The sequence below is a fragment of the Lichenostomus cassidix genome, chromosome 3, assembly GCF_008360975.1.
Source record: "Lichenostomus cassidix isolate B80296 chromosome 3, HeHo_3.0, whole genome shotgun sequence".
Classification (NCBI taxonomy): Eukaryota; Metazoa; Chordata; class Aves; order Passeriformes; family Meliphagidae; genus Lichenostomus; species Lichenostomus cassidix.
The window spans coordinates 54,114,057-54,124,947 of record NC_139483.1 but is presented as its reverse complement, the minus strand read 5'-3'; the positions used below and the strand labels follow the sequence as shown (position 1 = coordinate 54,124,947).

The window sequence follows — 10,891 nt, the reverse complement described above, 5'->3', positions numbered from 1 at the left end:
GCACTGCGCTCTCTGGTGGGCACGGAGCTGGCACGGGCAGAGAGCAGCTCTGGGGGATGGTGGCCAACAGAGCTGTTCCCATCCCACGTCTCCCGTGCGAAGCTGTAGCTGTCATGCCTTAGCCCTGGAATGGCCATACGTCCTCCTGAACCACGCGGGAGTGTCTCCTGAGCCCAGTCCTGCCCAGCAACTGGGGCTGCCTGACCTTTATATGCCCACAGCAAAGACTTTAAGTTAGACACACCCCCGATCCTCTCAGTGAGAGCCTGACACGTGGTTAAAAAGCCAGAGAGGCTTTTTAACCACAAACCAGCATGCACCATTACTGCCTTGGTCTGGCTAGAAGGAAACATCAAATGCCCAGAGGCCTTTGTTTTTCAGCGCTGACCTGGCGCAGTTTTACCAGCCAAGGGCAGCAGTATTACTGGCACCTCCCAAAAGCTAACCCAGCACTTAGGCGGTGAGAAATAGGGCACTGGAGAGGCAGGGTTCCCTCCTTCTTCCCGACCATGCAACTGCATGGCCAGAGGACATCCTCAGGGCTGTTCTTCAGCCATGGGCTAGCCCTGACACTGCAACTGGCTGAGGGCTGCAGATGGCTTGTTTTATCCCCCCAGAATTGAACCAAAACCCAGAGTAGTCAACAAACACAGGGAACTACTTTTTTTTTGGCTTCTTAATTTCTCAATATATCTCCCAGACCCTTGGCTTGTTTAAGTGCTGTACTGAGATACTGTGAGGGCAGCTCTGAATGCAAAAAGCAGGAGATTAAACCTTAAGGGACAAAACCTCAGGTTCTGCTGAACCATCTCACAGGCCAATACGAGAATGTCTCTTCCTTCATTTGAATCTTGCAACTATTTCTGCATGTGCCAGTAGGCTCATAGAGCCTAGTTGCTTCTATTTTGTGCTGGGAATATTAGCACTAAGTTTTGACCTGTATCCTTATGTTCCCCTGGACTACTTCAGAGAAACCATTCTGACAAGGTTATATTAAAATTGAGTGGACACAACAATTTGTACAACCTTAGGTAAAGACTCAAAATCCATGAGTTGTCTATCTCTGTAACTCCTCATCCTCTACTGCAAATTTCAAATATATTAGAAGAGAGATCTTTTTCATCGTGGCAAGTGGCTTCCAAAATCAAAACATCTATCACAGTAATGGCCTGGTCCATCCTTGCATTCAGGTAATGGCATTTCAGATCACAGTGCCAGCCCCTCCAAAGCACAGTGGAGGCACTCTGCAAGAAGTGGCATACACATGCTAGGCTTGTTAGATATTTTGCCAGTCAGCACCATTAGCTCTTGCCAGAAGATATGACAAGGTGGCACCACAGCTGTCGTGCAGCTGAGCTGTTCACCAAACCTCCATCAGTCAGGAACACGATGTCCAATCCCAGGCAAATCTCTGTTTGCTGCTTGCTCCCTACTCGCTCTGATGGCTTTATGGGACAGCTTGCACCCTCTGCTTAGGAGTGGTGACTTTTCTCTCCAGTTGTCAGTACAGGGACACAAGGTGGGCAAAGTAAATGCCGTGTTTAGGGCAGCCAATCACTCTTTGAGGAAGGCACATATACTTAGCAGCATGACAAAGCTTTTATCACAGGCACCTGTATATTTTAAAGTTTAGCAAATGTGTACATATTGTACACAAATATGCTTGAAACAAATGTTAAAATCAGTAATTGAGTTCAAGGTTTGTGTTTCATTCTTTAGTTGCAGATTTAATCTGATTCCCCATGACTGTAGTAACTAGATCTACAGCTACAGTCAGCAGAGGTGGAGGGAATACACTCTCAGTTAACAGAGCAAAAAGAACTCAATGAAGCCGACTTCACGCAGTGAATGAGTCAAGAGCACCATCTTGTGGTTTTCCTTTTCCAGAACAGATTTCATTTTTAAACACCTCCATACTACGGCATGATTTCCTCAAAAGTGCTCCCAGTCCTTGGCTTTGGGAGGTAGGAAGGAAATTCTCGTTAAGAATCTTAATCTATATTCCTCTTTTTAAACTCTCTGAGTCAGGGCAGACTTTATCTTTTAGAGCTAAATATACAGAACTATGACTTTTACACTTTTTTTTTTAACTAAAAAAAAACCACTCAACATGCTAAAATTTTGCACCCTTGCAGTGAAACTTTTTACTAGTGACAGCATATCTGGCACATGCTGCAGTTTTGCCACACATTAGAAATCATGCTCCAAGATGACCAGCTGGGCTAAGGTGCCAGCAGTTGCAGAATTTAAGTAAAAGAGTTGTTCTTTTCTTTTTTTGGTTCTTATATGTCCCTCCATCCTCAGAGCACAAAGGCTTCTGCTGGAGGATGTACTAAACTGATAAGTGCATCCAAGCTTTTCCTTGTTTTCACAAGTGCTTATATCACTATCTGGCATTTCTCTTCAGCTTCTCTACTTGCTGTGGTGAGAGCTGAAACTGCCTTTAATAATTTGCAGAAAGGTGCAAGAACCTCGAGCATCTCTTTGGGTTTTTCAGGACAGAATCATGAGAGCACGAAAGAAGAGCTGCAAAATGCAGATACTCAATACTGATTTCAGAAAGTCCTAAATGCCAACCTCTGTCTCTCTCCCAGCTAGGGTTAGAATGAAGTTAAGGAATAATCTGTCTTCACAGCTGCTCAGACTGGGGGGAACAGCTGCTAGACACAGCAATTTACAGAGCAGCGAAACGTCCCACCCTTCCTCGTGGTGCAGAGCCATTTCTAGAGATAAGTAAGTAACTGGAAGAAATCTGTACTTGCACCAGCCAGGCAGGAGACTCTGGGAGCCTGCAGGTATTTATCACCCTCTGTAGATCTGAAAGCCGTATGCAGTGTGGGTAAGAAGCTTATCACATTCCTACAAAGGCACTGGGGCTGCCAACTGCTGAGTTTGAAAGTGGTTTTTGACAACAGCTGCAGTACCTGAGGAGAACTGATCTCCTTCTGGCAAGTGCTGTGCTCTTGCCCTAGGTATGACTCACACCATTACATATCAAAGGCAGGTCCAAGATAGGCTCAGCAGAGACTTTAGCAGCAATCTACACCTAGGACTTTCACACCTTTGGCTCGTAAATCACTCTCTTCAGCGCTGGCTGGGGCACCCACTTGTAGTAACACCCAACATCCTCATTCTGAGGACCAGCTTTCTTCCTCAGCAGTAGATGCTAGCATGTGTGGGTGGGGACTGATTGTCCATCCTTTTTTTTTTCTGCAGCACACCATTCACTGAAACTATTTATGAGGAGGCAAGCCATCCTGTGACTTTCAGTGTGATGTGTGGTTTTATTCAGGTTCAGTGCTCAGCATTATTGGGCAAGGTTTCAACAGCTGGGCAGGATTGCCATAAAGGAAGAAAGAGCTGTGTGACCCCAACAGATCCCTATGCTTTAGAAATCTTGCATAAGAAAATTTTAAGTGTTGATAAAAGATCAAGGTCCTTAAGAAGCTGCCACCCACCTGTTGAAGGCTGCAGTCTTGAATGTCTGTTCTGATTAAAACTAAAGCTGGTAGGCAAGGATCTGAGGATCATATAAAGCAAAAATGATTGGGCAAGTAGAAACAGGCACAATGGTTTGCAGCAGATCCATTACATCTTGGCCAAAGCTTCCTTAAGCCAAATAGTTTGACATTGGCAACAAGGTTTCAGGTAGAAGGTAGTTGTTCCTTATCACTCAGAAGTTGGTGAAAAATTACCATTTCTTCAGATTGTTCATCTCCAGTTGGGACTAATGAAGCCATGTAGTCCAACTCTTCCTGTTACCTGGAGGTAACAAGGAATTTTTCTCAAAATTTTTCATGAACAGATAAATTTCTACAGCTAACAATGAAAAGAAAAAAAAAAGAAAAAGAACAGCTGTTCTTTACTCTGTACAAATTCTTAGGCCTATTAGGAAATGCATTATTTCCTTAGTAAGCTCAAAAAATTTGAAAAGGTAAACTTGTTTTACCATATTCAGCTTGAAAACAGAAACACAAGTTTTAATTCAAGATGTATCCTACAGCACAACACTGGTCTAAGAGTGAATGCCTGTGCCATATTTCTCCAATCATTGTAGGATATAGCTGTTCTGTTCAGATCACATTATCTGTGCTGTTCAGGACATGGGAATTTCAGGAGACACAGACAAAAAAATTATAACAAACTTTTGCTTAAAAGATTCCTTATCTCTGTGTGCTCAGCCTAACACTCACTGTGGTTTTATGTGTATCAAGATGGTACTAATTACCAGAATAAAGTATAATAGGATCAGATTCATAGAATGGCATGGATTGGAAGGGACCTTAAAGATCATCCAGTTCCAGCTCCCCTGCTGCAGACAGGGACACACCTTTCATTAGACCATGTTGCTCAGAGCTCCATAAACACTTCTGGAGCTGAGCATCCACAATTTCCCTAGGAAATCTGTTTCAGTGTCAAACCACCCTCACAGCAAAGGATTTTTTTTCTAATACCTAATCTAAATTTACTTTCTTCTAACTTTGAAGTCATTCCAGTTTGTCCTGTCCCCAGACGCACTATAGTTCAAGCAAGGCCAACAGTGAGGTCCTCCCAGGTTTTTTTTTTTACTTACCAAAGGATGAAAAAACCACCCCAGATAAGTCCACAAAATTACTAGTCTATTTCTTGAAAGCTTGCCTTTCTTTACTGTGGGATCAAGAATATTTTACCGACAGTGAGCTAGTTCTGCAAAAGCAGTGTAAATTCAGCCGATAGAAAAATTTCCATTGAAATGAAAAGGAAGTATTGGCAATTACTGCTAAGAGCCTTTAGGTAAACTGCAGGAATACAGCATGACAATGGATTCAGTACGTTTTACACAAACCCAAGAGACTTGCACTTTGTTAAATGAACAATTTTAAGAAGCACATACTCTTAGAAAACCTGTGAAAAGAGCATGAGAAGCAATATTTTTAGGATAAATAGGAAGGCCAAATTTGCCAACCAAGTTGTTGAGAATAGTAATTTATTTTCACATTTACAAGACAAATATGAGTATTTACAAATATATACAAATATTAAAATTAGCTTGCAATTTCAAAAAAAAAAGTCAATGTATTTTTTAGCAGTATAGCCAACATACAGTACTTTTTTTTTAAGCTTAGAAAAGGTTCAAGGAAAACCTGCACTTTCTGAAGGAAGAAATGAAGGAAGAGAAATTTAAGATTCACATAAGAGAAACCATGAGAGAAAATGGTATTATGTCCATATTTTAAAATCAAAGGCAAAGCTTTGAAAAATCATAAAATCTAGTCTCCCTTGTATTTTCACATTAAAAGGGGCTTCACTCACCTCACTTGACAGCACTAGAAACGCTTTTAAAACCCTTCTGAACAAGATGATTAAATAGTACAGAACAATAGCATTAACCATTTTTATGAATATGGAATAGCAGAAAGCATTCTCTTTGTGGATGACTGAAAAAAACTCTTATGGGACATTTGCCAATTTGTATTGGGAGGGATGGATCACAACCTCTTCAGATTCTGTTTGCTTTTCTTAGTCCCAGGAAGCGGCCCTGGCATAGAGTTGTGTTTCAGTGGCTTGCTGCTCACGCAGTCACTGGAGCTGTGGTAGCTGCACATGCACTTTGTGCAAAAGTCAAAGCCACAACTTTCACGATTGCACGTTGCTCTTTGGAGGTAGGAGTCATACTTAGCAGGTGAGCCACAGCGATGGCAGGCTTTAAGGCTTTCAGTGTTTTTCAAGTTCCTGGCAGCCTGTTGGAAAAAGGACACACAGAAAAACATGAGCAGAGGGTAAATACACTCTCCAAACACTGCCTGATATTATCTAGGTGTCAAAAAACATATAACTTCTCCTAATGTACAGAGATAAATTAAAAATTGATCCTAATTCCTGTTGCATCATTCTGATGGAGACTGAACAGGAATAATCAGTCTATAATTACAGTTATTTTGTACTGGAATAGAGGTAGCCAATTTTAATTGCTTAATATTTAAAAGTTAAAGGACAGGCTAAATCAAAAGCAGTAAGGAAAACAGCTTTCCTGAATTTCCAAACCTCCTTCAAGGATGATGTAGTTGAAATTGGACATACTACTTTTAAAAATCTGCTTTACAAAATGATTGTTTGCCAGAAAACATGTGAGAAAGAAAAGATTAATATAAATCACCAGTTACCTCAGAAAACTCCATGAGCCTGCTGTGATTCTTAGATGCTTTGGATCTGGTGCTTTTTTTGTTCAAGTTTTTTGGTGGGGTTGCTTTCTGAATGGAGGCTAAGGATACTCTGTAGAGAACGTACTCTCTTGTTGCAGCATGCTCTGGCACCTTAGTGACATTCTGATGAAAAGAAAAACAAAGACTTAAATTTGAGAACTTACTTGATACTGTTTTTTGTGTTTAATGGAAGTAAACAAGCAATTTTTGATCCTTCCTCCTGGTTTCCTTTCCTCCTGGTTTATTAAAGCATCACACCAAGGAGCATTACTGACTTTACCATAACCTTTAGTCACTTCTATTATAAATGCATGGAACAGCTCCCTAGTTCCTGGATAAAAAAAATTGTCTTCTATTATGTAATCCTACTTTCATATTAACACATAATTATTGAGGCAGAGTATGTAACCCATTCATCAATTTTTTAATAGGAAAAATTACTATTTCCAGTTCTTTACAGTGAACAGGAATGCTTGAAGCTTTCTTTGTGAAAAATAAACTCCACTCATCAATTTTCCAAGCTTCCATGTAAAGTTAAAAAGCATACAGTAGCATGGAAGAAATCAAAGTATATGGGATGAATATTCATACATTATGGTGTACAAATGTTTCACCCTGACAGCACTGTAAAATACTACATAAAACTCAAACTGGTTGACAGCCTTATTCGGTGGCAGATCCTAAGCCTTTGTTTGTTGTCTGTCTCTCCATCTCTCAAGAAGGAAAAACACTCCTAGTGTTTTAAGAGTCCTGACTTGATAAAACACATATCTAGTGTGGGCGGATCTAGTATTTTTTATTTCATAAGATAAAGAGGCATTAGGAATAGCTCATAGTGCAAAAAGCTTTTCAGTTTTCTGTAGCAGGCATGGTGGACTTAAGACACTACTGCTACAGAAACCCTGATTCACAGATCCAGCTGAGTGATTTATCTCAGTCTCCTTCCCTTCCTAGTGGGATCAGTGGGGATGCTGAAGCAAGCAAGCCTCTGCTGGGGGTCTCTAGGGCTTGCCCAGTGGGCTGTGCTGGCAATGACCCTCTCCTTCCTGCCTTTCTCTGGAGCATAGAAAATGTGGAAGCTTTTAAGAACATCTGCATTTCTCCTTGGGTCATATTCTCAGCCAACCTGCCTTGGGGTCCCCAAAGTCACTGGCATCACTAGCAACACATGAGACAGGGCATCCTAACAGGACAAACTCAGACACTCCAGTGACAGTTTTCAATCTAAGAAACTCTTCTGCCATCTCTTAAGGGTAGAAGTAGACCTGAAATAGCAGAAAAACATTAATGGTTCAGTGCAGAAACTTACAGAAAGGTTTTTCACAGCTCTGCTATACATTTGGAAAATCCATTTATCTTCTTGTAGAATCTTCTGCCACGTTGTGCTGACTTTGGCAAAACTGCAACGACAATACAAACTTATCAGTTGCCTCCTAGGAAAGGGATTTATTTAATAGCAAGAATAACTGTAATCTTTTTCTTTCATGTAAAGATAGAATATATTCATGGTTGTAGTCTTTAATCTGCCTTCTAGAGAAAAGACACATTCTCGATATGTATCATGCCTTACATTGTCAGTTTATGTTTAAATATATTGATACATAATACTAAACATTGAGTAAATGTCACAAACTCCATATCTAAAACACTAGGGCATCTGATTAGGTTCTCTCCTTTCCCAGTGAAATACAATGACATCAATATACTTACTTCACTAAATCGATCTCGCTGAGATGCCTTAAAATGTTTGCTAATACATGCTTCAGGTTCTTTTGGAAGAGTTCAGCAAGAATGTCTATTCTATCCAGCCCCATTTTCTTTCCAATTAAGTTACAAAGTTCAACTTTTCCCCTAGAAACAATTCTGTCTACAGCAGCCCAAGACTTAAGATTTCTTTTACCACTTTTTTTCAAAGTTGAGCAAATCACTTCTTCATAATGGATTACTGGCAACAGTGTCTTCTTTGAAAATTGTTCTTGGTTTTGATTCTTCATGAGACAATGTTTTGGTGTGCCAAAGAGATTCCCAGCCAAAGGTAAACTATCCTCATGTTCTATTGCATCAGCATACTGAGTACTTAACATGGAGGAATAACCACTGTCCTCATTAAGTTTACTGCTTTCTGTTGCCTCCATTTCACAGATACCTTCTTCAAGTCTCTGGGTTAATTGGTTGTTTTCTTTGTTATGTATGGGTCTTTCTCCATCTTCAAGATCTAGATGTCCTGTGGCTGCATGGTATGAGTCACTAAGGAGTATTTTCTGATGTTCCTCTGCACAGGTTTTACAAAAGCCTTCCTCATAATTCAAGGGGCAGGATTTTTCCAGTCTTGTTTTCTCCACAGCACATTTCAGTGGTGTAAACCCAGCACGAAGGGACGTACAATCAAAGTCACGCTTCATTTTGCAAGAGCGGTTAAGGTTCGATTTCATTGGTTTGTATCCTGCAAGAAACAGCAAGGGCAGTATTAAAACACAGCATAAACTAGACCACAAATTCTTTTTCTTTTAAAGACTCTACCATGCTTCCCCTCTGAATAATGAATTTTATGCTTTTCTCTAACTTACCCTTTAGTGTCTAAAATGCAACTAGTGAATTTGAACAGCCACTGATTAAATCTATGTAAGATCTCCTCAAAAACTAGAGTTTTACACTGCATATAACTAGGGCAAGAAAACTGACTGGGTGGTTCAGTTGGTCACCATTCCAACACCACAGATGAGACACACTAGTGCTTCCACTTCCTACCCTGAAGGTAGTCAGGACACTTGAGGTCCCTGCAAGGGACACTAGTGGCAGAAGGTCCTTGAGTGACCACAGGTCTGTGCAGGCCAGAGAAGCCTGAGGTTTGCATCCAAGACCAGAGGCAATGCTGCTGCTGTAGCCAGATATCTGGCCTTTTTGAGAAGAGAGGAGGCTGGATGGCACAGGAAAAGCTTGAGTGCTTACATGTGGTGTATGTAAATTACAAAGAAAAGTGGCCATCCTTAAACAATGGTAGGACTGAAATAAAGGTTACTTACAAGCATGATTTTAAAAGGATGGAAGGTTGATACATATAATAGGGAAATTGAGCTTTTCTCGCCCTGTTTCATTCCCCTCCCCCTCGAAATGTGGTGCTATCTATATTAACAAATGCGGGGGGATGGGCGAGGGCTGAAGGGGGGAAGGAGGCCATCTCTCCCCTATTAAATCTAAAGGGAAAATAACTTTTAACATGCTATGCAATCCGTAGGAAATAGAATATCCCCCATTTCAGCAAGAATTTTAAAGGACTTAAGCACTTCCATCAGTCTTGGAAAGAAGCATGAGAAAAATGTGTTACATGAAAGATTTAGAGAAGCAGTTCCTTCTTTGTACCTACGTTTGGTGGGAGAAAGGAACAAATACGCTTATGGCTTTGTATAGTATGACCTGGGGAAAGAGAAGCAAACCCTTCCCAAGCCTGTTCCTCCCCTTCCCCCTTTCTTTGCGAGCGAGCAGAGAAGCTTTTGGGCTGAAATGCTGATGCATTGGAATATGTCCCCTCATCACGATTCGGTGCCCCAGGGCCTGCCCCGAGCCCCGGAGGAGCGGGCTCAGCCGCGGGGCCCCGCGGCGCTGTCAGGCTGCTCCCGCCCAGAGCTCAAGATGGCCCGGGTGGCTGCAGGTAGACTGGGTCCCGGCTCCGCCGTGCCCCACTGCCCCGGGAACTTCACCCCGCGCTTTCGGGGCTCTCCCCTTTCCCCTGAGCTGGAGGATTCCCCCTAAAATGGTGGTGGCAGGGCGGGCAGGAGCGCGCCGGGGGGATGCCCCTCCACGGCGTGGCCCGGCGGGCGGGAGAAGCGGGGCGCGGCGCCTCCCCGCCCGCCGCTGCCCGCCGGCGGGAGCCGAGCTGTGATCCCCACCGCAGCCCGAACCCGGCCCCGCCAGTGTGGCGAGCAGCCGGGAGCACCCCACACGCAGCTCCTTGGCGGGATCGGGGCGCTCCCTGGCCATCCATGCGCCGCCGTCCCGTCCCATCCCATCCCATCCCATCATCCCATCCCGTCTCGTCCCGCCGGCGGGATAGCTACGGGGCTAGGATGCGGATGGCTGTGGGATCGGGCGGAAGCCGGGATCCCCATCCCCAGTTCCCCTGGTTCCGCCGCAGCGCCGCTGGTACCCCCAAACTCCCGCCACCACGTACGCCAGCAGCCCCCGCCACCCCAGCCACGGCGCCTGAATCGCGCAGCCTTGACCGCGGAGCCCCGCTGCCCCTGAGCCGTCCCCAGCGCGGAGCCCTGACCGTGGAGCCCGCAGAGCCGGAGCGGATCCCAGCGGAGCTCGCCGCCCGCGCCGCGCTCACCTGCAGAGCCGCGCCGGCGCCGCCGCGGGCAGTGAGTGCGCGGCCGCTCTCGCCCGGCGCGTTTTAAAAACTTTAAATTTGGTATCCAAAACCGCGCCGGCCAATGGCGAGGCGGCGGCGCGCGGGACGCGGCCAATGGGCGGCGGGCAGGAGGCGGCGGCCAATCCGGGGCGCGGTGGGCGGGGCCAGCCCGGCCCCACGGTTTCCCTCCTGGCCGCAGGGAGGGACGGCAGTGGCGCGGCTGTGGCTCCCGCGCGCCGGCCGCTCCCGCCCGCCCCTTCCTGCCGCCCTCCGGCCCCGCACCGCTCGCCGGCCCCAGGGAGCCGCCGCCTCCCGGCACTCACACCAGCCTCAGCGCGGCCTGGCGCCCGTCTGCGTCTGC

General features: G+C 44.7%; 1 protein-coding gene across 1 annotated transcript; it reads right to left on the bottom strand.

The window, feature by feature from the left end:
• Nucleotides 1–4,949: 4,949 nt before the first annotated feature.
• FBXO5 (F-box protein 5) lies at nucleotides 4,950–10,576 on the bottom strand. The gene is made up of 5 exons (XM_085055823.1): nucleotides 10,510–10,576; nucleotides 7,893–8,625; nucleotides 7,492–7,582; nucleotides 6,144–6,305; nucleotides 4,950–5,720 (listed from the first exon to the last, which is right to left on the bottom strand). The coding sequence occupies exons 2-5, from the start codon at nucleotides 8,612–8,614 to the stop codon at nucleotides 5,469–5,471; spliced, it is 1,227 nt and encodes a 408-aa protein (XP_084911949.1). The 5' UTR covers nucleotides 8,615–8,625; nucleotides 10,510–10,576; the 3' UTR covers nucleotides 4,950–5,468.
• Between the last annotated feature and the right edge of the window lie 315 nt (nucleotides 10,577–10,891).

Bases quoted from the DNA above. Each gene is read 5' to 3' on its own strand.
- FBXO5 (XM_085055823.1), bottom strand. From the start codon at position 8,614: ATGAAATCGAACCTTAACCGCTCTTGCAAAATGAAGCGTGACTTTGAT. The intron at 7,583-7,892 runs GTAAGTATATTG...TTGTCGTTGCAG, and splicing joins AGCGAGATCGATTTAGTGAA to TTTTGCCAAAGTCAGCACAA. The intron at 5,721-6,143 runs GTAACTGGTGAT...TTTTTCCAACAG, and splicing joins GGCTCATGGAGTTTTCTGAG to GCTGCCAGGAACTTGAAAAA.